This window comes from Asterias amurensis, chromosome 12, assembly GCF_032118995.1.
Source record: "Asterias amurensis chromosome 12, ASM3211899v1".
Classification (NCBI taxonomy): Eukaryota; Metazoa; Echinodermata; class Asteroidea; order Forcipulatida; family Asteriidae; genus Asterias; species Asterias amurensis.
In genome coordinates this window covers 17,472,062-17,499,914 of record NC_092659.1, presented here as the reverse complement: position 1 = coordinate 17,499,914, position 27,853 = coordinate 17,472,062, and the positions used below count along the sequence as shown (strand labels likewise).

The window sequence follows — 27,853 nt, the reverse complement described above, 5'->3', positions numbered from 1 at the left end:
CAAAAACTCAACAAGTTTTACAAAATAATTAATAATTACGAAATTGTCATCCTTTTATTTAATTTTTTTCATTTATTTGTTACATACTTAATATTAATGAATTACCAACAAATGCAAAATTGAGCTGCTCATAAATCACGTAAAATAGCCTAGTACAGCTATTCATGCTTACCAGAATAGTTAGCTAAGCCGACACAATTTCATAAACAATAATGTGACTGGAATCCTCCTGACAATTTGCTTAGCAGCAATTATAATGCTGTTTAAACTCACGGTTCGTGGGTACTCCATCGTGATCTTGTCTTTGCTTGACTGGGCACAACAGTGTGTCTTTACTGTGTCCTTAGGAACATTACAGAATTGTTTTTTGCTGACAAAACAGTTGCTGGCAGTGGAAGCACTTAATGTAATCCACCGTAATCATAAACTGACAAACCTGTAGAAGTTTGAGATCGATCGGCCATCTGGGTTACGAGAGAATAGTGAAAACCGATTACAAACTTTGCATTGCATCGATGCCAAAATAAAAATGAATAAAACGCTCACTGAGCGATAAACTCCAAGCGCGAAGTTAGATTATTTATTTCTCATTAATTTCAAAATTATGATTTCAGACAGAAATATTTCAAGGGATAATTTCAACTATCATCATCATTAGACCGTGTAAGTTTTATGAAAATCTGTGATATTCACTATTTTTGTTTCTAACCAATTCTGTAACATTCCTTTAAGTAAAATACCACTTTGTGGCTGTCCATCCAGCTACCAACCTGGCCCTCACACTGTTGTTTCCATAAATGATGTGTTATTGAATGATTTTGTCAATGCTTTATTGTGATATACCTTATACCAGCATCATGGGGAGCACATTCATGATATGTTACTTGAATGTTAGGGTGCGTTCGTTTAGCTTCCCTGGGTCGACCCCGGTGTGTGACGGGGTTTTTTTTTCAGGACGAACGTGTGCAGATAATTACCTACGTTCGTCCTGGGGAAAAAAACCGCTACACACCGGGGTAGACCCAGGGCAGCTAAACGAACGCACCCTTAGCCATGTTCGTGGGTTCCCCACCGTTATCTTGTCAATTTTCTTGTGATATACCGCATGCATACCAGTATCCTGGGTAGCACGTTTATGATGTTAGTTGAATGTTAGCCAGGTTCGTGGGTTCCCCACCGTGATCTTGTCAATGCTTTCTTGTGATATACCGCATACCAGCATCCTGGGTAGCACGTTCATGGTGTGTTACTTGAATGTTAGCCAGGTTCGTGGGTTCCCCACCGTTATCTTGTCAATGCTTTCTTGTGATATACCGCATACCAGCATCCTGGGGAGCACGTTCATGACGATGTGGGAGTAACCGTGACCTCCGTATTTCATCTGTAAACAAATGTAAACAAATTGTGTATCATTTTTTTTTCTTTGGGGATTTAGGTTAAAGGCCCTGGACACTATTGGTAATTACTCAAAATAATTGTTTGCATAAAAAAACTAACTTGCTAATGAGCAATGGAGAGCTGATAGTATAACAACTTGTGATTAACGGCTTGCTCTGAAGTGACGCAGGTTTTGAGAAAGAGGTAATATCTTACTCAATATAGAACTTCAGGCCTGAAGCCTGTTTAGGCGTCTGAAAGCACACTGATTAATATGTGCAGCAAGGGTGTTTGTCGTTGCCGTTGTTATTGTCGCTGACGTTGTCGCTGTCGTTGTTATTGGCGTTATCATTGTTGTTGATGATGATGTTCTTGCTGTCGATGTTGTTGTTGAAAGGGGGGTTCCTTCCTTTTTTGAACAAAGTAACGATGTCTTTATTCAAACTGATTATGTACAGTCTAACAGGTGATATACATGCTACGTACCAGTTGCATTTTCCTGTGTATGTCGTGTGAGATGACAACCTTGTCCCCAAATCCCTCGTCCACTAGAGTCTTGATTAGGTGAATACGTTGGATATCACTTGGTAGCTCCAACAACGCATCGTACTGGTAGTAGGAATTCTCGGTGCCGAAGAAATCGAACTCGATGTAGCCTCCCATTTCGGCAAATTCCAGGACTTGATCACGGTTAAAAAGGCAACCTATTTAAAGTAAATTGTAAATAGAAAGAAAAAATGATTTACGTCTTGACGTAAGACTAGATGTGTGCATGATCAATACGGGTATAACTTACGATCAATATGGGACATAACGGTCCTGCTAGCCTCCCCTCCAGCTTCTTGGAGCACACGTAGACACTCTTCAGGACATGTGGGTTTTCTTCCTGGGTGTATCAGCACTGCGCAGCCTAGTTGAGCCTGAGCCTCTCCAGTTGCTTGTAAAACCTTTTTCTCATTAACTGAAGAAAAAAATACATAAAATATTATTTCTATAACAGAACGTACTCAACTAAGTATATAACTGGGTAAAATTACTTGTCACTCGCATATTTGTATGTTGGTTTCAAGATGTTTTCAATACACTGGCGTAATCAAACTGCTAAGACCAAGTAGGTCCAACCATAAGGTACACGCGTGCGCTATTCTGTCGATACTTCAGTTTATGAAAAACGTAAACAATATTTTTGGGGAAGTAACATTTTACCCATAAAATGTGAATGTACAATTTAAGTTAACAAATCAACAAAAAAAACGCGAGAATTACAACACGTGACAATCACTTTCGAAGAAAGGTGTGTCATAACCACCAATGGGTTGTGCATAATATGACGTCAATGACCGCCATCTTTGCACGTGATTCTCGCGTGACTCGCATGACTCTCAGCCAATGGTAGCCTTTCACGTGTGCACGTTTCATCAAAGATGGCTGCGAATGTAAGGGGTCTAAGGAGGTCTCTATCGTTTTTTCTCCTTGTTCTTACATGTTGTTCCACCCGATTTATGTGATTTTATGAATTCATCAGGAAGAATGGTTCTAAACCGAACAGAATTTGAAAAACAAAGGAAACAAAAACACTGTTTTCGAATCTTACCAGTGATTTCATTTGAGCAGCCAATTTCTCCGATGAGTCCACACTTGTGCTTTGTGCCATCTGACCCCTCTGTGACCTCATGCACCATTCCACTCACAAGCTCTTCCTGGGTCATGGTGCTCATTTCCGGCGGATGAGTTGACCCCAAGTAGTACCCTGGTTGAAAAAGGTCGAAGGTCAACATAAAAGTAAATGACCCTTAAGGCATTAGACACTATTGGTTATTACTCAAAATAATTATTAGCAGAACAAAATACTGAGCAATGGGGAGCTGTTGATAGTATAAAACATTGTGAGAAACGGCTCCCTTTAATAATATAGTTTTTGAGTAAATGGTAATTTCTCACTCAAAATGTTGAAAGACTTCAGGCGTGAGGCCTTTTATTGGGCACCTTAAATCGCACACATTTTATGCAACAAGGGTGTTTTTGTGTTTTTTTCTTTATTCTCTTGCAAATTCGTTGGCCAGTTGAGTCCAAATTTTCACAGATTTATTTTGTTATTTTATGCCTATGTTGGGATACACCAAGTGAAAATACTGGTCTGTGGCAATAACAAAAGGTGTTCTTTTGGCAGGTTTATTCACCTTACAGGTATATTTGTTATGAATTTTTTTTATTAAAACTTATTAGAGGCTCCTGGGAAAAGTTTACCTCCTCCAGCAATTATGTTAACCCCGCTGGCATTGGACAGTTCCACAAGTTCAGTCAAATTCCGTCCAATCCCTATGTTCGTTGCATCCACAATGGACCTGCCTCCGTGCGCATGGTAAAACTTAAGCTCATCTTTGACGTCATTCTGCACTGTCTTGAGCTCAAGGTTGGCTTTTGAAGAATACCTGGGAAGAAATGCAAGAAATGCAACAAGATTAATTTAAACAAGGCATTCTCGGTTTTATTGAATAAGAAGAAAATTGGAAAAACAATCCTTCAATGATAATATAGGACGAAGACATCATCCAAACGCACCTTGCAAAAAGATTTGATAAAAGACACCATTCAAGTTCCCAAGTTGCAATACCTGCAAATCTTCCAAACAAAAGTGTCTCCGGTAATATTCAACAACAAAGAGTAATATTGAGTAATAACAACAAAATGAACCTCATTCTTTTCACTTTACGAAAGCCATGTATTTTTGGCGGATTGTATGGTCACGTTTTCAAGAATACATAAAGAGGTCATTGGTTCATGTCCAGCTTCAGTTTTGTCTTTGTTCAAACCCAAATTGTTTAAAACCTACCCAGTCAATTTCCCTTGTGGTTTATTTAACCAAGCCCCGCTCCAGTTTTGTCTAAAATCGAACCCAAATTGTTTAAAAACCTACCCAGTCAATTTCCCTTGTGGTTTATTTAACCAAGTCCCGCTCCAGTTTTGTCTTTAATCAAACCCAAATTGATTAAAAACCTACACAGTCAGTTTCCCTTGTGGTTTATTTAACCAAGTCCCAATCCAGTTTTGTCTGTAGTCAATTTCCCTTGTGGTTTATTTTACTGAGTACTATTAAAAGTCAATGAATGTTTTCAGAAAATATAATTAGCTGTTGCAAACTGCCTAAAAATAAAATGACCTATGGTATAAATGCAAACATTCATAATTAATGGCCTGACGTTCGGTCCTAGCAGAGTCTTTCTCAAAGTTTTTTTTTTTTTTTTTTTTTTTTTTTTTTTTTTACATACGGGTAGTGATGTATCCACCATAGATGTTCTATAGTAAGTGGAAGATCGACATGGTCCTTGTACTGTTCTGGTGGTTGTTTGAAACAGGAATTGTAGTCAATGTTGAGGTGTTCGTGAGTCATGGTCAACCCCAGCTCGGATGGATCAATGACACCCAGAACTAAGAGAAAGTAAGGTTTAGAGAGTGGTGTAAAAAGAATAACAACAACAACTAGATATTGTGTGGTGACCGTGTAATGGTAGGATTTGTAGTCAATGTTCAGATGTTCATGAGTCATGGTCAACCCCAGCTCGGATGGGTCAATGACATCAAAAACCAACAAGAAAGTATCATTTAATTAATAGTGGTGTAAGAAGAGTAATAACAAAAACTAGACATTTCGTGTCGACCATGTAATGGTAGGATAGGATAGTCAATGCTCATACAATTCAGCAGAGCATTTCCACTGGGTCATCATCATTATTATAAAGTGGCAAATAGAAAACAGTTACGTCAGTTTTACATGTGCTTTAATATTTTAGACGACTAAACATGAACGCAGGTGTTTATAGTGTACATCCTTAACAATTGTTCCTTAACAAAAGTATACAATTATACTGATGAAAGTAAAATACCCGTCTGGATTTTCCCGCTCAGGTTACTCGCCATGTTGTAAAGAAAGTCGCCAACGACTCTGCATAATAAAATAAAAAAGGAGTTGTAACAAAATATGCACTGTAACTGTAAGAACTGGGGTGGTAAACTTAACACTATGGGTATTGTCACACATATAATAACATGCATCAGAGATAATCAAATTTAACCTTGTGTTAAATTTACAAAATTACACCAATATTAGCTCACGCATTCTTTGGGAACCCATATAGGGCACTGTCTCACGTGGGAGAAGATTTCTCTTTACTGTGACCCAAGCCCAGTTCAATAATTTTCAGCAAATGCGAATGCGAGACGAATTTTGACGTCACAAATTCGCAAAAAGTTCGGTATAACGTCAAAATTTTGTATCGCAACTGCATTCGCAGGAAGTATGAACCGGGCATTATGGGGTTGCTATAAACCGAGCCGTTCATTTGGATGTTTTAATGAACGTTTAAAGAGGCCTGAAGTTCGATGACCCCTGACCCCCCCCCTCCCTAAAGTTATCAGCAATAAAGTCCAAATCCTACTGTTGTATTCGGTTATACATCTCCGTGTTTACTTTTATACAAATTACTTTGTATTACCATGGACGTAATGACCTTTGGACTAAAGTGTGGGTCAAGTCTACTATTCATAATTATTTGCACATGATTGCTACGCACACAACTATATTGAACAGTGTGTCAGTGCACTGCTTTTTTGGTAACCTTGCCACTTTTAAATTTCGCTTATGGTAGGTCTGTCATCTAGAATGGGAAACGCGCCACTTGGCAGGCACAATAGCATAACTTTTGCAACTCAAGCAAAATCATGAAAACTGCTATTAGTGTTTCAGCGTGTTCGGGAATTTCGATTTGAGTTCGCTATAGACCTTAACCGAAGGGGCAAAAGGTTGTGTTGTTTGCTATCGGCCTTGTATAGTCAAGTGCAGGGACATCGCTTCCTGAACTATTGTTGCACTTGAACGTGCCCTTTCAATATAATCTGTTGATATTTTGCAATAATTGTTGTACAGTAAAAAATACACCGTGTATGTTGTTACACAGGAATACCACAAAATTGGAAAACAAACCACACATTCTCTTCGGGGCAACCATGCTTTTGGGCACCATAAGTACAAATTGTTTCAGTCTTATTTTGGGCACGCACACAGTGTGAAAAATTCGAGCACAGCAGCGACAAAGAACTGAGCAAGAACATAGTGACATTTTCAAAGTTAAAGTAATTTTTACAAGCAAACAAAAGCTACCATTGTACATTTCCTCGTATTTGTACACAAACTTATTTTAACCTACTCGGCATGGAACCAGTAAAACAAAACCATCCTTTAAAATGAATCACCCATGAATCACCCATGAATCAGTCTCATTTTGGGCACGCACACAATGTGAAAAATTCGAGCACTTCAGCGAGGAAAAGTAGGACAAAGAACTGAGCAAGAACATAGCGACATTTTAACTATCTAGTTAGACATTGGTTGGCCTACGTAAGGGCGGTGGACACATCAAAATAATTATTAGCATAAAACCTCACTTGGTAACGATTAATGGGGAGAGGTTGATAGTATAAAACATTGTGAGAAACGGCTCCCTCTGAAGTGACGGAGTTTTCGAGAAAGAAATTATTTTCCACGAGTTTGATTTCGAGACCTCAGGTTTAGAATTTGAGGTCTCGAAATCAAGCATCTGAAAGCACTCAACTTCGTGTGACAAGGGTGTTTTTTCTTTCATAGTTATCTCGCAAATCCGATGACCAATCGAGCTCAAATTTTCACAGGTTTGTTGTTTTATGCATAATTATGTTGAGATACACCAAGTGAGAAGACTGGACTTTGACAATTTTCCAATAGTGTCCAGTGTCTTAATGCAGTTTTATGGTTGTCAATTTTCAGGCAAATCTGCCCTGCCCCCTTACATATCATGCATTCCTGGAAAGTCTTTGGTTTAGCACTAATGAGTAGGGTTTGACAGTTTTCGATCTAAAACGGACCTTCTTCAGAGGCATTTACAATTCTATAAGCAGTATCTCTCCAACGAACTGCACGCTATTTTCATAAGTATTCCTAAACCCTTTATCCATACCCTGCCTTTAGAAAATAAGGTTTGCCACACCTAATCCCTAGTTAAGATATGGTTATAGTATATAGACTGTGGTTACATGGGATTTGATGTATAGTGTTAATGACCTACCTTTCTGTTGTTTTGAGAACACTTGATATAGAGTAAACTGTCGATCCACTAACTAGGAAAGTTCCAGGGGTCCCAACGAGTCGAACTGGCGCAGTGCTGGTTTTGTCATGTACACAGTTAGATACAGGTTGTGTACCATGGTAGACCAATCGATAGACGTGCATGATTACCAAAACATTATAAGCTTTGATATGGCCACAACGATTAAAATTTGTGTTTCTGCACAGAGGATACTAAAAATGTAGGGTCTATAATAGGTCGATTTTCGTATATAAAATCCATAAAAACAAAAGACAACATTTGCATTGTATTAAACTCTTTTATATTATTTTTAGAAATGTATCCGAAATTTATCCGTGCTATATAACAGAACTAACAGAGACAGAACAAACTAAACTGAATTTGGTGTGGACTGGATTTTTAGTCATTAATTTGTTTTTATTTTAAAGACACTGGACGTACTATTGGTAATTGTCAAAGACCAGTCTTCTCACTTGGTGAATCTCAACATACGTATGCATGAAATAAGAAACCTGTGAAACTTTGAGCTCAATTGGTCGTCGAAGTTGAGAGATATCTATGAAAGAAAAAACACCCTTGTCACACGAAGTGTGCTTTCAGATGCATGATTTCGAAGCCTGAGGTCTCGAAAATTACTTCTTTCTCGAAAACTACGTCACTTCAGAGGGAGCCGTTTCTCACAATGTTTTATACTTTTATCAACCTCTCCCCATTAATCGTTACTAAGCAAGGTTTTGTGCTAATAACTATTTTGAGTAATTACCAATAGTGTCCACTGCCTTTAAATTTGTAGACTTAAATCTTTATTGGCAGGGGCCGTCCAGGGTAACAACAACAACAACAAAAACAACAACAACAACAACAGCTCTACAACAACAACAACAAGAACGAAACCATTATTATTATTATTACAAATTTCTTATTGGCTTTTGATTTCTTATAATAATAATACAGTATACAAATTATATATTTGGATGCGATAACACCATGTGTGTATCTACTTGCCAGGTAGAGTTTGACATTGGCTACTACTATGGCTTATCATAATGATCGTTATTAACTGTACTACTGCGGAGTGAGTTCCTAAATTGGTCTCAACGTTTCGAATAGCTCCCCCTAGAAATCGTCAGGAGAGTGTATTACGAGTATGTTGTTCACAAAAAAAAATGGCAATTGAGTTATTGGAACTCGTGGCTTTCTCATACATAGCAAGCCGGGGTTTCTGTAGTCTTGAAATCAAGTCGGTAATTGTTGAGCTTTTAGTTACGGGAACGGTACACACATCCTCGATCCCAGTATGTCGGCTGCCACGCGTTATACATACGACCGTTGCATGAACGATAATCGCACTGTGACTGTTGCATGAACGGCAGAATGTGTGTTTGTAACAGGCAGCGCTAACGACTTGTCATCAAGTATAGGGTTGCTGTGGGCGGGGGGTGGGGTGGCAAAGTGGTTTTAGAATTCGTCTCTCTGTCTCATCAAAGAATCCATGGAGCAAATACCGGAAGCTCGGATGTCCCCCTCAGTGCAGCCTTTCTTGCAACATGTCTCCATAATGCCATCTACCGATACCAAATCTGTAAACAATGATGATGATAATAATAATAATAATTGATTAAAAAATACTATTTGTATAAGCTCTTAAAGCCGCTTGACATCTTTGGTAATATTGTCAAAGACCAGTCTTCTCATTTGGTCTATCTCAACATAAGAACAAAATAATAAACTTATGAAAATTTGAATTTGGTCGTCGAAGTTGATGAAATTTTTTTGGACGGCCTCTGATATTATGATTATTGTATTTTGCAAATAATTGATGGGAAAAAAAAAACAGAAAAAATTACCCTGTGGTGTGAAGGCCTTTGTCGCGCCGTGCGTCCGTCCAGAACATACTTTGATGATAATTTTGAGGAAATCTTCCCCGCAGTACTTAGGGGGTTGGGGTGCTACATCTTTGCTGAACACCCCCACCAAGAGGGCAGAAGCTGCCAGTAACATAACGACTGATGTGGAGACCATGCTTTCCTCCAGGAAGGTTTCTATCTGTAAAAGTATAAAATTTTCTCTGAGATTTTGGGTTTGGTCAAGCAAAAAATATCATTGTAGAGTGTATACTTGCGGTAAGGTTTTTCGAATAGTTCAAAGGCAGTGGACACTACAGGTAATTACTCAAAATAATTGTTAGCATTAAAACGTACTTGCAAGCAATTGAGAGATTTTGAGAAAGAGGTAATTTCTCAATCAAATATTAAAAACTTCTGAAAACACAACAATTGTAATGCAACAAGGACGGTGTTTTTATCCTTGCAATGTCAATACCAATTGAGCCCAAATTTTCACAATCTTAATTGTTACTTTACGCATGTTGGTGAGAAGACTGGTCTTTGACAATTACCAAAGGTGCCCAGAGTCTTAAACTGGGGTATTTTGTTTTAATCGAGAGCATACTTCAGCCCTTTTTGTTATTTCTGCACAAACCTCTTACGTAATACATTCATTCACCTGAATACAAATAATTATGGTCAAAGAACCGTGGCACGCGCCACCAACGGTGAAAAGAAAGTCATTATTCATTCTGCACGAGACGAATCAACATGTGCTTTCTATGTCTTCTCTCAGGTAAAACAACTTCATTTACTTTGTCTATTTTTGGTTTATAAAACCAACGCAAAGTTTTATGTTTAAACAAAATCTATAAAGACACTGTGGACACCTTTGGTATTATTTTGGTAAAAGACCAGTATCTTGGTGTTCTCCGACATGCATACAAAAAAAATCTGTTAACATTTTAACTCAATTGGACGCCGAAGTTGCAAGAGAATTAAGGAAAAAACACCCTTATTGCACAAAATTGGTGTGCTTTCAGTTATGCTAAAAATTGCTTTAATATTTGAGTGAGAAAACACCTCTTTTTCAAAACTATACTTCAGAGGGAGCCGTTTCTCACGATTGTTTTAGACTATCAACAGCTCCCCATTTACTCACTACCAATAAGGTTTTATGCTTACAATAATTTTGAGTAATTACAAATAAATGCCCGGAGAAAAGCATTCTCTAGAATCTGAGGGTATATACCAATAATGAACACGAAGTAACAAATCTGGGAAATATTTTGTCACAGCACAGCGAGATAGAAACAATTATTGTTTCACACCTTCTCTATAATTCTGAAATTTCAAGCTAAGAAAATTCAATGAAAGTTTTCCAAAATAACAAATAATAACAATGTGATTTTTTTTTTTTTTTTTTTTATTTTTTTTTTTATAATGTTGTATATCTTGACCGTATGTATAGTATAATGTTTGTAACTTGATACGTCGTTGGTTCGAGTCCCCGTCTAGTAAATGTTTCTTTGTTCAAACCCCAAATCATTTAAAGATGTTACTCGGTCAGTTTCCCTTGTGGGGTGTACTAATATCTATACACCTCTAGTTTCCTGTGTATACCATGCCCAGCATAATACTCTCGGAGGGTATTGCCCTATAATGCTCACATACTTTAACCACAGAGCAAAAACTTGCTCTATACTTTAACACAGTCAACTTGTTGCTATTGTATAAAAATCCCCCCCCCCCCTATTGAAACCCTCTAAAGAATTCCGGGGATTCCAAGTAAACAATGGAAACATTATGAGGGAGGGTACTATACACCATGCCCCGCACCAAATAGAAAGATATGTATAGTAAAGAAAGATAGGGAAATAGTCTGGTGCCGTAATACTGTTTTCAGTCCGTTTCAGTCCGTCTTCACATGTAGAAGCCATGTAGTTAATGTTGACGACAATTTGAAACCAGACAACAATTTTGTTTAATGTAATTGCGTGCGGTTTGACAACCCAAGTAGGCTTAAGCCCTGAAAGTATTATACTTTGTTCTCAAAGTGTATTAAATTATTATTATTTTATTCGGCAAAACAACTTGAAGAGAAAAGTACAAAATACAAGACCAAAACAAATCAGCGAGGACAAAAAGCCAATGGCCCATGCCTGTATTTTTGAAAATTTAACTGAATAACCGTGACTCGGAAGCCCAATGCCACTGGCTAAAACTTGTCTTATTTCGGGAAGAAACAAAATTAAACCTACCTGCCAATAGACGCGCCAAAATGATCAATTATACAAATTATGTATAGGCCGGACCAGACGGTACGACGGTGGCATGCAGTACACACACTGTAGAAAATAGAGTCTCTCAATGGTTTATTTTTCATCATTCTTCTGTCCTCGCTCATTGAACCTGCTCGCAACACAGTCTGTAAAAAGATTCTATTCAATCAGACCTAACCTTGTGGGTCATAAAATACCCTCCCAAAACACAACACGTTTCCTATAGTATCCAGTAACCTTGATTTATGGGTGTATAAAAGCAGGTTTTGAAAAGGGCCATTATAGTATTACCTTTGCCCAACAAAGGCCCCTTTCGAAACCACGGCTTCGGCTCCATGCTTCGACTCATCAGGTTAGCCTGGCCCTGTGGTTGTTTTTACAATTACGCATGCTTTGCGTACGCGCTTAGGGCTTCAGACGAGATGATGAAGCATGAAGCCGTATTCTAAGCAAAGCCGAAGCCGTGGTTTCGGCGAAAATGGCCAAAGTTGTCAAAAGTGAAACCGATATAATGAGCCCAGCTGAATATCCCAAAACGGCTGTAATATTAACAATAATCAAAGGGACAACAATTAATAAGCAGGTTAATCTTGTAAAATATTACAGTTTATTGTTGTATAACGTAAAAACATATTTTTTTCTAACACATTTCAAACTTATTATTGTAAGTTATTTTGCCCGAAATTTCAATCATGTTTTGATGCAATAGTTTAGTGGAAGTATATGTTTTTGTAACCGAAAAGTTTGAAGTGAACGTGTATGTATACATCGCATAGAGGGGTTGTTTTTATTGGACGGAAATCCGTTTATACAGTATTTGTACTTGGAGTACGTGTAATACTTTATTGATAGCACATGTACATCGATTCGTTGACTGATATAATGCATGGGGTAGTTTCCTCCAAAAATTGTATCACAGGTAAAATAACTGTGTTTTGGGCACAATTCTTTATTCTAATGATCTGAACAGATAAATAGATGTACCCTGGACCCACCTACCACTAATAACATGTGTTGTGTTTATATATTATAATGGATCCATATACTAAAGTGCTATTCACACGACAGCATTTTAACTGGGGTCCCTTGCTTAATTGTAGCATGTACGAGGTACATTATTTGTAAAAGTTTGTAACAATGGTACAACTAAGAATGGACCCTTGCTTAAATTGCTCTCGTACGAAAGGGGCTTAATCTGTCACCCCACACTGTTGTCAACCCCTGAGTTTACCCACCCAACAATCGGTTACTACAAGAAAATTATGAGAGAAAAAAATTATATCTGAGGAGGATGGTTTAAAAAAACAAAACAAAAGCGGAATTAATCCACAAATGTTATAGTTATCATACCAATACCAGTAATATTTCCAATAGTAATCTTGAATAAAATATAGATCGCACATTAAAGGGTATTATGTACTTTTTCCTAACAAAAAAAACACAATGTCCACAGATATACATTAAACTTACACAGTTTGAAGATTATGATAGTAGAAAGCTTCCCTTGAAATTTTACTTACTGAGGTGCTGTAGTTTTTGAGAAATGAGTAAAAGTAATAATTTTCGTCTCGGTTTTAGCATCTAAAAACGTATTAACCAGTTATGCTTTGGTTTTGGTATATCATAACTGGTTAAGGGGATTTTACATGCTAAAAATAGTTTTGGTCTCATGAGACCAAAACTATTTTGTGACTTGTTTTACTCATTTCTCAAAAACTACACAACCTTAGTTAGTAATATTTGAAGGGAAGCTTTCCACTATCATTATCTTCAAACCCTGTAAGTTTAATGTAAATCTGTGGACATTTTGAAAAAGTACCCGAATCCTTTAGTTACCAAACCACGTCAATTATATCAACAGAAAGGGTTATAATAATAATATCAACAAACCTGTAATGCCACATACCCAAAATGACTCTGCTGTGTAAACAAAAACAAAACTAAAGAAAAACACACGCAACAAAATTAGTCCTTATCAACCTGCGACATAAGATCATTTTTGAGAAGAGATTAAGATTTTGCGGTACAGAGACAAAATCTAAGATAAAGCGGTATAGTGTTAACCAACTGCGTAGAAAAATATATAAACAAAAAATGTTTCTTCGTCTCTGTAAAATAAAAAAGATCTAATTTTTAGGTTATGTTCATAAAAACAATAACAACAGCTAAGCATAGTATAAAGAGTTCACTTGACGATCTGTAGGAAATAGCGCCCCCACACGGTATGACTGGATTCTCTGAGTCTTGGACGCCGTGCGGATACCAGTTACCACAGCGTGGAAAATCCTTGGGTTTTGGCGGTAGGTCTTCTTGGGTACCAACACGAACAAGGAGAGACATACCGATCTAAAATTAAGGCACAGAGAGGAGAAAGATACAAAAATAAGCGTAATTTTTAGACAGATTCAGAAGTCCATTTTGTGCAACAATGGTGGGTTGTTTTTTTTTCGTTCACAATTTGCAACTCCGATGACCACAAATGAGCCAAATTAATTTCCACAGATTAGTTTTTAAATATCTGCCAATTTTGGGATGCACCAATTGAAAGAAACTGGTCTCTGGCAATAACATTACCAAAGATGTCCAGTGCCTTTACGACTAACGCCCCAATTTGCTTTAGAGTCACTCCACCCGTATCCCTTTTTCAAAATCCTCGGTATCATTGGTTGGATGCGCTCGTTCGTCAACCATTTGAGTAGAACCTATAGCCAATGTGTCTTCAGAATCAAGCGTGTCAAAGGTGAACAAGTTTTAAAAACCTCAAATAAAAATTTAGTTTAAAGGCGGGCGTACTTTTGAATAGTTACAGACACATTCAAGTAGATTGGCAAATATTTAACTTTAGAGGGCGCACGTCACAAAAGCTCATACATTACTCTTTAATCTTTTTTAGCACGAGACCCGACTTGAACCAAGTATACTACTTGATAATACATACAGGTCCTTTTCGAAACTAGTGCTTTGGCTCCTGATTCGGCTTAGGCTAGATAAGGTTGTTTTGACAATTGCGCGTGCTTTGTGTACGTGCTCAGCTATAGGGCTTCGGACGAGAGGACGGAGCCTGATCCGAATCCGAAGCCGAAGCCGTCATTTCGAAAAGGGACCGTATAGAAGTGCGACTGGATAACACATTTAGTTGGATTTACCTCGACGTGAAACTCTAGATGGCAATGGAATAGCCACCAGCCGGGGTTATCAGCTTCAAATCGGATAGCAGTCAGACCACCGTCGGGAACGATCACGGTATCCTTCCGAGGGGCGCCGGTCAACTTCCGGGTTATGTTACCTGTGTGTAAATTAATTTAGACTCGTTACAAGTCGTATCTGATGTTTATGATAAACCCCCCTTAATCTCTCTGACTGTGGTAATTACTCAAATAAAAAATTTAGCTCAAAAAGTACTTGGAGAAATGGAGAGCAGGACCACATTTCATAGAGTTGCTTAAGCAGACATTGCTTGACACATCTCTGCTAAGCAGAAATGAGCAGGATACCAGACAACAGTTGTACATGTTGTAAGGTAGTGGCTGGTGACCTTATTTTGGTAAGCATGTGTGCTTAGTTGCTGTTTGTGCATAAGCAGCTCTATGTGTGTCATTTCGACGGTATAGAACATTTTTAAGAAAACTCTCACCAAAAGTAAATTCAGGCCTGAAGCCATTTACAGCACACTTTAAGCAACAAGAGTGTTTTTCCCCCAATATTCTATTGCAACTTCAAAAACCAAGTGAGTCCAAATTTCGCAGGTTTGTTTTGTATGCATATGTTGGGATACACCCAGGTAAGAATACGGGTCTTTTAAATTTATTACCAAAGGTTTCCAATGCCTTTAACATAACATTGCCAGGAACCTCGGCCTTACCTTCAGGGTCTGACCTTGTCTTTGAGTTCAGCTAAAGGATAATTATGTGGCCTAGTGTCCCTGACTGTACTAACCTGCTCTGTCAAGTGCAATGACTTCTTGCACGCTGGTAGATGAGCCAAGTTTCTCGAGGGCAACCACACGAAACGAATGACCGTGTAAATGCATTGGATGACTGGCGTCAAAAGTGACACCTTCGTCAACAAGAACAAACTCAACAACCTGGCGAAAAAAGGGAACAACGATTTTTTATTTATTTTTTCGAGGCAAATGTACTGAAAAAGGCTGGTCGTGATGATACAGGGCGCCACCCGACCTCTAAAACCTTTAAATTGTGGTTTACATGAGGAGTGACCCGTTACGTTTGGTTTGGGCGTAATACAGACAGATTAATACCCAAACCAAAATGACAATATAGATTTTGACCCGCAAGAACCAGACCCTGTAAACAAATACATAATGTAAAGCGTCAAGGCATAGGTCATTATATGTATGACTTGGCGTAGCCGCACAAAACCTTGCAGGAAAATACTGAATATTGAAGCGCCTTGAGCGTCACGGGGTGACTGATACGAGCGCTATCTTTGCACATGACGTCATTGGCCGCCATTTTGTATACAACGTGCACGCGTGAAAGACTACCATTGTAAAGCACCTTGTAAACCCTTATAAGGTGCTAAATAATTGGGTCTCAGAATTCATCACTGCAATTACCTATCTTTCTGAAAGTTTGTATATACTCAGCGCCTTGAGTACCTTGTTTGGTAGATACGTGCGCTAAGACTTCGATATTATTATTGGCTGAGAGTTGTGCGCAGTGCGTATAACACATTCTTAAAATATGCATCCCTTTGTGGAGACACCTTTGTTCTTTCCATCGTCCCTGTATACTAAAGATTTCCCCATTGACTTTGTACGCAATCATGCTTGTGGAGCACGGTCTTTATAATTTCCAGATGGAGTCCTTTTATTTCCCCTTTTTCGTTTTGTCCGTTGTCTCCAGAAGGTTACAGAGTATGAGAGCACGCGTGCACTTTTCAATTATCAATAAAAATGGCGGCCGATGATGTGCAATCCATGCAATAAGAAGCCATGAATATTATTGAATTATTATACCTACCTCACCAAGTTTAACTTGAATAGTGTATATGCACTCGCAGTACTCTTTCACACAGTCTTTATCCAATGTGGTCTCGGGTGTGCATAACTGATCCATAGGGATGTCCTCAAACTGAGTCAGTGGTGGTGATGGAGGGAATTTGAAGGACAGATGGTTGATTTGAGGCGAGTAAAGATGGTGGGATCTTTCAATGTCTTCGATGGGATAATTGATCGGGTCGTGGAAGTTGTAGTTGTTGACTTTATTGAAGTCGAGACCAAGGTAGTAAATGGCGTCAGCTCGCTCAACGCTTGTTGCGTCATCTTGTTCTGTTGAAGTGAAGTGCATTAAATAAGGGAATAAAAGGGTAGCTACTAGTTACTTCACGGCCGTTTTAAAACAGGCAGGGTCGAGTTGTCGTGTGATAAAGGCCCGACCCGAAGGCGAGGGCCTTTATCACCCCCACTCGACGTGCTCTCCACCAATAGGAATAGCGAAACCGTCTGAGGGATTTAACTATAATACAATTCTAAGCTCTTTTTGACAGAATAAACTATTCGAACTGCCTCTAGCTACCGGGTAATCTCAGTGGTCTATACTGTGACACTGCTCTGGAATTACAAAGGTCGTGGGTTCGAATCCCAACCAGAGTCTGTTCTTCGTATTTTCAATGAGCTCGGGGAAGTACTGAGTATACAACTGTATTAACACACATCGGTGTACTTGGGGTAAAACCCAAATTTACAAACTGAGTTTGGTGTTAGGAAACAATGTTAATATACCTGCCGCATCAAGATCAGCTACTGAAATAGCCGCACTGCTGGACATTTCGTTAAATGGATTAACAATCACCCCTTGTCGGTCAATGGTCTCGTCCTCTATCGGGTCCTCTTTGGGGGCGCCCTCGTACCGTACCACAGCTAGCTCTTGATTGAGGCGGCAATCGGCGAGTCCCTTCACGCGCATCCAGTAATTCCCGATAGGGGCGTCAGCATGAAGGACAAAATCGTATCTTTCCCCTCCGTAAATGATGAACGCGTCCGTTACGGTAGGCTTCAGAGGTGCCCCGTCGCTCGCGATAATAGTCAGGTTGTGGCCGTCCACGGATATCTTGAGGGCGCAATTCGTAATGGCGTTGCTGATGACGCGGAATCTATAACGCATTCCATGTTTGACTGAGAAAGTCTCACGAGCCGTAAACGCCGTCTGATTGGTGTCCGGATCAGCGAATAGGAGTCGTCGCCCTTTACCGTTGATCAACACCGACTCTGGTTTGTTGCTCCCGCTGTCATGGTGATGAGCGCCGAACTTCACCAACGTCATCTGGTCCAGCCAATCGTGGACCAGCACGACGTGCTCGGGGAGATCCACATCGTAGAGGGCGTCGTGCTGCTCCCGTTTGTCGGACTGCCGCACCACCAGCGCGCCGAACACCCCGTCCGCCCTCTGCATGCCCGAATGCGAATGCCACCAGTGGGTTCCGTACGTAACCGCGTCAAACCTATACGTGAAGTTGGTACCCATCGGGATAGGACATTGTGACGTCATTGCCGTGCCGTCCATGTAGGGTGTTTCAAATTGATGTGGTCCGTGCCAATGGATTGTGGTCCCTTCGGCATAGCTCTTCAGGTGGTTGATAACTTTGACCTCGATCGTGTCCTTTTCACATACCTAGGAAGACAACAATATACAAAGACTTTAAAACGCTTGGTGGCAGCAGACTTACTTGGTAATTTAAATATTCATTGCTTACGTAGTTCTGAGCAAACGCACAGTACCAAATGATAATGGATTTACCTGATAAGTCTGCTGCCACCTAGCGTCCCAAAAGTCCACAATTAAAACTCTTGCCCAACGGTTTAAAGTAGTTACGTTTGTTGTTACCTAGCGTCCAAAATATCCCCATTACTAAACTTTCAAGAGGGATGGATTGATTGATTGATGGTTAATTGATTTGAACTTGGGTTCCGGAATAAAAACAAAAGTATATGGTTCATTTTTCATTACAAAAGGCGCCATGATGGCTCTCCATGTTGAGTTTCACCCACCACCGGCTATAGTTTGTACAATGCCTGGATAAGGCATGGGAAAGTTACCATAATGACACTTTAGATTGACTTCCAAACACTGTATCAGTGAGTTACCTGCACACTCGGACCGGGGAACATTCGGTTGACCACGGCGATGGGTCTCGACACGCCGTTGAGCGGAATGCAATCCGGGCGGGCACAGTCGGTCATGTTAAAAGGGCAGTTGTAACAAGCCTTGGATAAGGTGTGGTACCACTCCAGGGTAAATTCATACTTGCAAACCTTGGGCTGGGCTGGCCACTCACAGGGTCGAAGGCACTCGTGCGAGAGATCGGATGGTGACAAAGCTAGAAACAGTTCAATACGAAAATAACTGTTAAAACCCTTAACTAGATGCCGCATCGCATCCACCGAAAATCACCACTTTCAAAATGCATCTGAGATGAAGAACATTATTTTGTTTTTTCCTTTGTTCCTGTACTTAAAGGGAAGATCGTTTATAAGTAATTGTCAAAGACCAGTCTTCTCACTTTGTGTATCTCAAAATAAGCAACATACCCATTAGCCGTGAGAGCTGCAGTAGTCTCGCTGGGGCCAGGCAGTCTCACGAGAATATGCCGGTGTCGCGGGAATCGCGCAGAATGATAGTCGGATCGCTCTGACCGCGACAGACATGTTACGACTTGTCCAAAAGTCTACATTTATACTTGCTTCCCATAACTCTGTCCAAACATGGTTCAACCTTGGTTGCCAAACACTCAGGTTGTAATGTTTGCTATAGAAAGGTCTATAATAGCTCTGATGTTGATCTGACACCGGGGTTACAAAGGAAAATGACCCAGACCTTGTAAACACGCTGAAAACACGTTTGATAGAGAGACGTTAAATTTGCACATAACCGGGTTTAAAGGAACACGTTGCCTTGGATCGGTCGAGTTGGACTTTGAAAAGCGTTTGTAACCATTTTTTACAAAATGCATATGGTTGGAAAGATGTTGTAAAAGTAGAATACAATGATCCACACAAACATGCCTCGAAATGGCGCGGTTTTCCTTTTACCTCGTCGACTAACACGGTCGGCCATTTATGGGAGTCAAATTTTTGACTCCCATAAATGGCCGACCATGTTAGTTCGCACAGTAGAAGGAAAACCACGCAATTTCGAGGCAAACTTGTGTGGATTATTCTATTCTATCTTTCCAACCATATGCATTTTATAAAAAACGGTTACAAACGCTTTTTATAGACCAACTCGTCCGATCCAAGGCAACGTGTTCCTTTAAAGAATAACAACTGGTTTGAACCATTCGTAAACACTGATGTGTGTTCGACACTGTATACTTAGTACCATCCTGCGATTGTTGAAAACATAAATCCACATGTACATAAGTCCGATAACACTCTATTATAATTGCCATGTTTGCTTCTTTCTCTGGGTTTGTATGTTAAAGGCAGTGGACGCTCTAAATAATTATCAGCATAAAACCTCACTTGGTAACGAGTAATGGGGAAAGGTTGACAGTATAAAACATTGTGAGAAACGGCTCCCTCTGAAGTGACGTATGTTTCGAGAAAGAAGTAATTTTCAACGAATTTGATTTAGAGACCTCAAGATTAGAATTTGAGGTCTCGAAATCAAGGATCTGAAAGCACACAACTTCGTGAGACAAGGGTATTTTTTTTTCTTTCATTAATTACTCGCAAGTCCGACGACCAATCGAGCTAAAAATTTTCAAAGGTTTTTTATTTTATGCATATGTTGAGATACACCAAGTGAGAACACTGGTCTTTGACAATAACCAATAGTGTACCTTCCCTTTAAAGCATTGTTATACAATTCTGCATATTATTATCTACCTCGTTGCACAATAAATCCGCTCCATCCAGTAGAAGTGGATTTCCTTACATAACAATCTCAACTTAATCTGTATACTGAATAATTCAAAGCATTTTACAAGAACATTATACAAAAGAGCTAAAGGTCGATTTCCCAAAGAGTTAGGGCTAGTCCTAACTTAGGACTAGTCATTAGGAGAGATAAAAAATTTAAAACAAAGTAACTCGTCCTAACCCGATATATGACAAGTCTTTTACCCTTTAAAAAAAAGTCAAAGTGTACAATAATAAGTTCTGAAGTGAAACATTTATTTTGGTAATTGTCCAAGACCAGTCTTCTCACTCGGTGTATGTCAACATATGCATGAAATAACAAACCTGTGAACATTTGAGCTCAGTTGGTCGTCGAAGTTGCGAGATAATAATGAAAGAAACAACACCCTTGTCACACGAAGTTGTGTGCGTTTAGATGGTTGATTTCGAGACCTCAAGTTCTAAACTTGAGGAATCAAGTTCGTGGAAAATTACTTCTTTCTCGAAAACTACGGCACTTCAGGGGAGCCATTTCTCACAATGTTTTATACCATCAACCTCTCCCCATTACTCGTCACCTAGAAAGGTTTTATGCTAATAACTTTTTTGAGTAATTACCAATAGTGTTCACTGCCTTTAACTATAAACAACATAAATTGTTGTTTCACCCATATACACCGCTGTGTCTCAGCACTGTATTACCTACCTAGTACTTTTTCGAGTTCTCTGAAAACAAAACACAGTCATATAATACTCGGGTGGGATTCGAACCCTCGACCTTAGCAATTCTAGAAGCAGTGTCTTACCAACAGTACCACATAATTATAAACTCAGGTTGGATTCTAGCCTTGCTAAAGGCAGTCGAATTGTTCACTCCGAAATAAGACCGCCGCTGTATAAAAACCCACCCGTATACACTGTGCGTAACATCGCACGACACGATGCCCCCGTACACTATCCGCATGCGTCGGCCGCTGACGGCCTCCGCATGCGGTTAGTGGTATACGAGTGCGGATGACTTGTGTGCACAGTAGTGGGCCATGCGGTGTGATCGCACGCACCACGCACAGGGTATACGGGTGGGTTTACAGCGGCGTCTTTTCGGAGCGAATAATCCGACTGCATTGAGCAAGGCTAGTTGGATTCGTACCCACGCCCTTAGCAATTCTAGAGCAGTGCCACACCAACTACACCACTGAGATTGCCCGGAAGCTAGAAGTAAACTATTCAACTGGTAAAAAAGATAAAACTCTTTCTCTGTGCTTGAACTCTCCCTCTCTGTGCTGTACACGCGCGTAATTTATTTACGCACGTAAACAGCAGTCATGGCTACCTACAAATACAAGGTCTATACGACTATAGATTAAAGGCAGTGCACACTATTGGTAATTACTCAAAATAATTGTTAGCATAAAACCTGACTTGGTGACGAGTAATGGGGAGAGGTTGATGGTGTAAAACATTGTGAGAAACGGCTCCCTCTGAAGTGACATAGTTTTCGAGAAAGAAGTAATTTTCCACGAATTTGATTTCGAGACCTCAAGTTTTGAACTCGAAATCAACCATCTAAACGCACACAACTTCGTGTTGCAAGAGTTTTTTTTTTTCATTATTATCTCGCAACTTCGATGCCCGATTGAGCTCAAATTTTCACAGGTTTGTTATTTTATGCATATGTTGAGATACACCAACTGTAAAGGCTAGTCTTTGACAATTACCAATAGTGTCCACTAGTGTTCATCGTCATTGTTATAGTTTCCATTCCAGACTTCATGGTCTACCGATTGAAATCAAAATGCTTTTCCCTTTGTGCAAGTCTGACACCTATCGAATACAAGAAAAACAACTCCAACGGGGACTTATTGTTATTTTTTCCCCCAATTATTGGTTTTGGTTTGACCCATAAACACCGTTGTGTAACAGCACTGTATATATTCGGTACATTTCCGAGTTATGTTTTAAAAAATCACATTATGGTTACTCGCGGGTGAGGGGGTTCGAACCCAAGAATCACAGTCCGTGGTCATCTTTTGTTTTCAGACCCCCGCTTAGTATGTAGCGTTAAAACAGTGTGACCCTACTCTCTAATGTAAAAGAGTGAATATCACCACTCTTTACATTTCGTGCTGTCCCTCATATATGGCTCTTCAAAAAGAGTGGTGGTTATTTCACTCTTAAAGAGGGGTTTCACTCCAGGACAGAGTGAAAAATCACTCAAAAAGATGCAAACTTCAATCTAAAAGAGTGGAATACCACTCGAAAAAGAGTTGTCTTCAAATATGGCTCTTCAAAGAGTGCATTTTCACTCTTTTACATTAAGAGAGTAGCATTATAATAAGCCCCTTTGTTTTCAATTTAGCATCAGTCCCTTGCTTTTTTAGCATGGTTGTGAAACTTTACAAGTTTGACTTGATTTTGTGAACGGACAACAATGTTTGAACTGTCTAAGGTCCCTTGAAATCTTTATTTGCTGTCATTTTGATGAACACGATTTTACTTTAACACGAGTGTAAACTAGTAACCATGCTAAACAAAGTAAGCAAGACACCCTCGGTACATCGCTGTTGTCTTATAAAGCCCCTTTCACACGAGAGCATAAAAGCAAGAGTCCCTTGCTAAATTGTTGCATGGTTGTAAAATTTGACAAAATGTTCCTCGTGTGAAAAGACAATGTTTCTACTGTCCAAGTTCTCTTGCAAAATGTTTTCAAACATTGTTACATTTTACAACCATGATATAAAAAAGCAAGGGACCCCCGTTAAAATTCTGTCGTGTGAATAGCACTAAGGGGATATTGTATAGACTTACCAATAACGTGTGACACTAGAGATCCACAGAGTATCGCTGCGCAAAAGATCGCAGCGATACAACCTTCTGATGATCCGGTCTTGACCATGGCTGCTGCTTATACGCGGGTTCTGCCTCAAACAAAGTGAACTTTGCAATACAACGAAGGCGGTTATCACAATATTTTTTTAACTGATGTAATAACACTAACAGATAGAGTTAAATCCACTAGCGCCTATCTGATCCGATAAGCAGTTGTCGGAAGCGCGAAGGTTTTTCTGCGGGCGAAGCTAAAAGCTACTAGTCTTGATTTGCGACGTTAATTGTGTTAACACCCTATCACACCAAACTCGTTCTCTCTACGTTCTGAATGTAGTCTTATTGCAAGGCGATAGTGTGTGCGCGGCGGGGAGGGAGCGAGCGGGGAATGCGATAGTTGAGTGATCGTGAAAAACAACGTCTTACACCGAGACTACATTTATCAGAACGTGGGGTGTTACATAGTTGCCGATTATCGCAACACGGATAGTCTGTTCGCAGTACGAACTACTGGAGAAGAGATGTTTGACACAAACTTCCGGATTACCAGATGTGTAGACTTGCCCCAGTTGACTTTTTTAATAACATCATTTACAATAGTTAGGCGCTGAACTCGCGTGGGTGTGCGATAAAAGGATAAATGTTGGCAGTTTCGAAATTGTTTCTTTTTGATATGTAACCTAGTAGTCCCTTCATAGTCCCTTCAAACTGGTTTGTAAAGACACACAAATGGGAGTTGTAGACCCTATTTTCCAGTGATTATTATATAGTAAGTGATGCCTAAAAAATGGCCGCCATTCAATCAAAAAATGGCCGCCATTTTGAAATTTAACCTTAAACTCTGAAACCTTCAATCGGAACCGGTCTATCGTGGTGAAGTTGAAATGGTGTAGTGGACTTACGTCCCATTACAGAACGCATAAATGTGTTAGACTTAACTTGTGCAAACATTCCACTCTATATAAAAATTATCTTCGTAAAGAATGTTGTTGGACTTTATCTCTGTGATAATAATTATCTATGAGTGGAGCCTATAAGCTACTGTTTAGGTAATAGTTATTTAATGATTTAAAGTGCATTGACATCTTAAAGGCACTGGACGCTCTTGGTAATGTTACTCAAAACATTAGCATATAAATTACTCGGTATTAACGAGCAATGGAGAGCGGTTGAAATATAAAACATTGTGAGAAACGGCTCCCTATGAAGTAACAGAGATTTTGAGAAAGAGGTAATTCCTCACTCAACAAGACTTCAGGTCTGAAACACTAACTTTTCAGGCACCTACCAAAAGCACACTTTGTACAACAAGGATGTTGTTTTTTTTTTTTTTTTTTTTTTTTTTTGCATTTATCCCTTGCAGCTTCGTCGATGACCAATTGAGTCAAAAATGTTCACAGATTTGTTATAAGTTGGGATACACCGAGCGAACTAAATACAGTGTATATGGTCGGGGGTTTTGAGGATCGGTCGAAAATGGCAGCACAACAAAATAAAAAGATAAGCAATTATACCAAAACTGTACTTTTGTTTTCGTTTGCCTTTGTTTTAACAACAACAAAAGCACAGCCATTAATTTGACCATGACCGGTCATTCGATGTGGAAATGACTGAAGGCCACAGGCGGTGGCTTTGTAGCTATAATGTGTGTGTGTGTGTGTGTGTAGTCTTGCTCCAATACTCTCATACTCATACTCGTAAAGCAATACGTAATAACCCGACAGAGGGCGCGCTTTTCTTCTTAAATTCATTTCATAACCTGGAAATCAAACCAAGAATAGATTCGCGCAAAGCTAGCAGGGCCTTTCTCAAACCACGGCTTGGGCTCCGGCTCAGGCTCTTACTGATATCCGTGCAATACGCGCTGCTCCAAAATGCAGGTTAAACGCAAGCTGCGTACACAGCACGCGGAGTCTAAGCCTGAGCTGGAGCCCAAGCCGAGCTTTTAGAAAGGCCCTGGTGAATCGGCGCGCTGCCCATGATAGCGAGGCTGGGAAATACATAATATTATGCGAAGGTCTTTGAACCAAGACTACTATGAGTGTTATCAAAAGAGATTTCCTTCCTTCTGTTGCTCCTCAATAGACCCAACTGCGCAAGAGTGTGCAAACTGTGAAATCATTGTATCCAATGAAATCACTGGGGTTGTAAAGCCAATACCTGTCTTTTTCCTCGGATATTAAAGACAATGGAACCAGTAGTCTAGATGCCGTTCTGAATCAAGCGACTTCGGCTATTCGCTCGGCCCCAGCGGACAGTCTATCCAGGACCGCTGGGATGGGCTAATCGCTTGCACAGATTCTTGTTCAGGAAGTACGTCATGTATGCAGTGCATAGAAATATGGTGCAGTGTGAGTGTGATGCATGATGGGACTGCGCATTATTAAACCAATGACAGTGCATGATACGTTTGCCCATCCCAGCGCCTTTGTTTAAATCCATTATACACTTTCGGTAAACAGTATTGTCCAAGTCCCACACTTCGTGTATCACAACTCATATATAAAACAACAAACCTGTGAAAATTTAGGCTCAATCGGTCATCGGAGTCGGGAGAAAATAACGGGAAAAACCCACTCTTGTTTCCGCGCGTTTCGCCGTGTCATGACATGTGTTTAAAATAAATCCGTAATTCTCGCTAACGAGAATTTATATTGTTTTACCGTTTTCTCAAAAAGTAAAGCATTTCATGGACTAATATTTCAAGAAAAGTCTTTCACCGTTATCTTCTGTAAACCCTGTTAATTAATTGTAAATCTGTGAACTTTTATTTTTGTTCTGTACCGAAAGGGTCCAATGGCTTTAAAGCAAGGCGCTGGGGACGAGCGAACTTCGGCTACGGCATGGCTGTCAACACTGAAGAACAGGCCGTGTCCGTTAGCTCGCCCGTTGCCCTTGGCTATAGAGGCCACTCTCTGGCGCTATTCGCAAGCCTCCAAGTGTAAAGACGTCAGATGTTCAGGAAGCAGTAGCCTTAACATCTGACGTCCCACTTCGAAGCTCGTGAATAAGACAGGGGCCCAGTCTAAGGACGCAGTTGCTCGCCGTTTAAACTTCAACAGCGCCCCCTGTCGACATACAAAGGGGAGGGCTATAAAGAACAAAGTGTATTGTTGTCCATATTGTTGGCACACATCACGACGCTCTTTCAAGTGAATAATTGTTCTGGGGACGAAATACAGAGTAATAAAGCTCGATGGTCGTACGCCCCACACCACCCTCATTAGGCCTATACACAAATTGTTTTTGTCGTCCTGATACAAACAACGTTGTTGTGGTGAGTGAGCCGCCGTTTGGTTTAATTTCACAACTCTCAAAACGAAGTGACTAGTGGGATGGGTGGGACAGCCGACAAACGTAACATGCAGTTTATGTCCAAATCCATTGCGAGTGACATGTTGCAGAAACCGCGAAGTAGCTTGGCTGGACATTATTAATGTCACAGGCACTGGACACTATTAGTAACTGTCAAAGACCAGGAGGCCTAGTATTCTCACTTGGTGTATCCCAGTATGCATAAAATAACAAATCGTTGAAAAATTCTACTCAATTTGGTCATCAAAGTTGCAAGAAAATACTGAAAGAAAAAACAAAATTGTTGCACATGCTCTCATAATGCTTAAAAAAGGCTTCAAAACACGATGCCTCAATTTCCGCTTTTTCAAAAACTTTTTATTTTTCAGTAGAGGGAGCTTTACAATGTTCTATACCATCAACAACTCTCCGTTGCTTGGTATACCAAATAAATTTGTATTCTTACAATTTTGAGTTTTTACCAATAGTGTCCAGTGCCATTAAATGCACACAGCAAACGTTTGGGGAAAAAACAAACAGAACACCGCTGCATAAAGAGATTCCCACAACCAAAACAAGCCGAAGTACAAGCCTGAGTTAAAAAAAAAAAAAAAATGTATTTCCCGAACCCCCACCCCTTTTGTGATAAAATACTTTAATAAAAACTTGGAGTGTACGTTCTTCCCAAAACAATGCTGTACTTTTCCTGTTAACAATAACTGTCGATATCGTTTGCTTTTCTGTGAAATTGCAGCTCCGGGGACCAACACACAATGCTGGCAGTAGTAGCACCACAATAATCCACAGTGCATTATCGTGTGAATGGGGCATCCACGCAGCAACAAACATCTGATACTACGTCTCACGAACGTCGCACGGGACATAAAGCTGACAGCCGCCCCTACAAAACAGAGTCATTAGCCCCTTAAGACTGCCTTAAGACTGCCGCATTAATGTCATTATAACCCGTCATTAAACACACCTTATGTGAAGGCGTTTGCCAGACAATGGGTCCACAGCCGTGGGTTGGGGACGCCTCTACTTCGGGGCAGCCCGGCGCTGCTCGTCCTCAAACTGGTAAATCTCAACCCGTTAAAGGGGTACTTATCACAAAGCGTATTGCGACTGCGTGGAACCTGACTCAAACCAGGGACTCAACAAGAGCAACCAGAACGCATCAAAATTGCCATCCTCTAAAAATGCTATTGCTGGTTTTTTCCCCAAGGCCGACCCCCTTTAAGAGGGATGTGGCCAGATTTTACGTGCGTG

The 27,853-nt window shown here is 39.9% G+C and overlaps 2 protein-coding genes and 1 long non-coding RNA gene across 5 annotated transcripts; all 3 read right to left on the bottom strand.

Annotated features, from left to right (window-relative positions):
* Positions 1 to 95: 95 nt before the first annotated feature.
* Positions 96 to 7,610, bottom strand: LOC139944904 (N-acetyltaurine hydrolase-like). 2 transcript variants are annotated; one of them, XR_011787034.1, is made up of 9 exons: positions 7,476 to 7,610; positions 5,262 to 5,320; positions 4,647 to 4,806; positions 3,625 to 3,809; positions 2,972 to 3,127; positions 2,174 to 2,338; positions 1,864 to 2,081; positions 1,114 to 1,381; positions 96 to 464 (listed from the first exon to the last, which is right to left on the bottom strand). XR_011787034.1 is itself a non-coding variant. In XM_071942072.1 (8 exons), exons 2-8 carry the CDS (start codon positions 5,293 to 5,295, stop codon positions 1,247 to 1,249), a joined length of 1,053 nt encoding a protein of 350 aa, XP_071798173.1. In that variant the 5' UTR covers positions 5,296 to 5,320; positions 7,476 to 7,610; the 3' UTR covers positions 96 to 1,246. The 2 variants fall into 2 exon arrangements, 1 of the variants encoding a protein (XP_071798173.1); XM_071942072.1 differs by having other exon boundaries at positions 96 to 1,381.
* Positions 7,611 to 8,429: 819 nt separating this feature from the next.
* Positions 8,430 to 11,728, bottom strand: LOC139945307 (uncharacterized). Its single transcript, XR_011787069.1, has 3 exons — positions 11,584 to 11,728; positions 9,344 to 9,542; positions 8,430 to 9,076 (listed from the first exon to the last, which is right to left on the bottom strand). It is a non-coding gene; the product is annotated as an uncharacterized lncRNA (long non-coding RNA).
* Positions 11,729 to 13,351: 1,623 nt separating this feature from the next.
* LOC139945043 (uncharacterized) lies at positions 13,352 to 23,408 on the bottom strand. 2 transcript variants are annotated; one of them, XM_071942295.1, is made up of 7 exons: positions 23,273 to 23,408; positions 18,710 to 18,942; positions 17,348 to 18,236; positions 16,587 to 16,894; positions 15,541 to 15,688; positions 14,751 to 14,890; positions 13,352 to 13,950 (listed from the first exon to the last, which is right to left on the bottom strand). In XM_071942295.1, the coding sequence occupies exons 1-7, from the start codon at positions 23,358 to 23,360 to the stop codon at positions 13,738 to 13,740; spliced, it is 2,019 nt and encodes a 672-aa protein (XP_071798396.1). In that variant the 5' UTR covers positions 23,361 to 23,408; the 3' UTR covers positions 13,352 to 13,737. The 2 variants fall into 2 exon arrangements, with proteins under 2 accessions (XP_071798396.1, XP_071798398.1); XM_071942297.1 differs by lacking the exon at positions 23,273 to 23,408 and adding an exon at positions 19,154 to 19,216.
* Between the last annotated feature and the right edge of the window lie 4,445 nt (positions 23,409 to 27,853).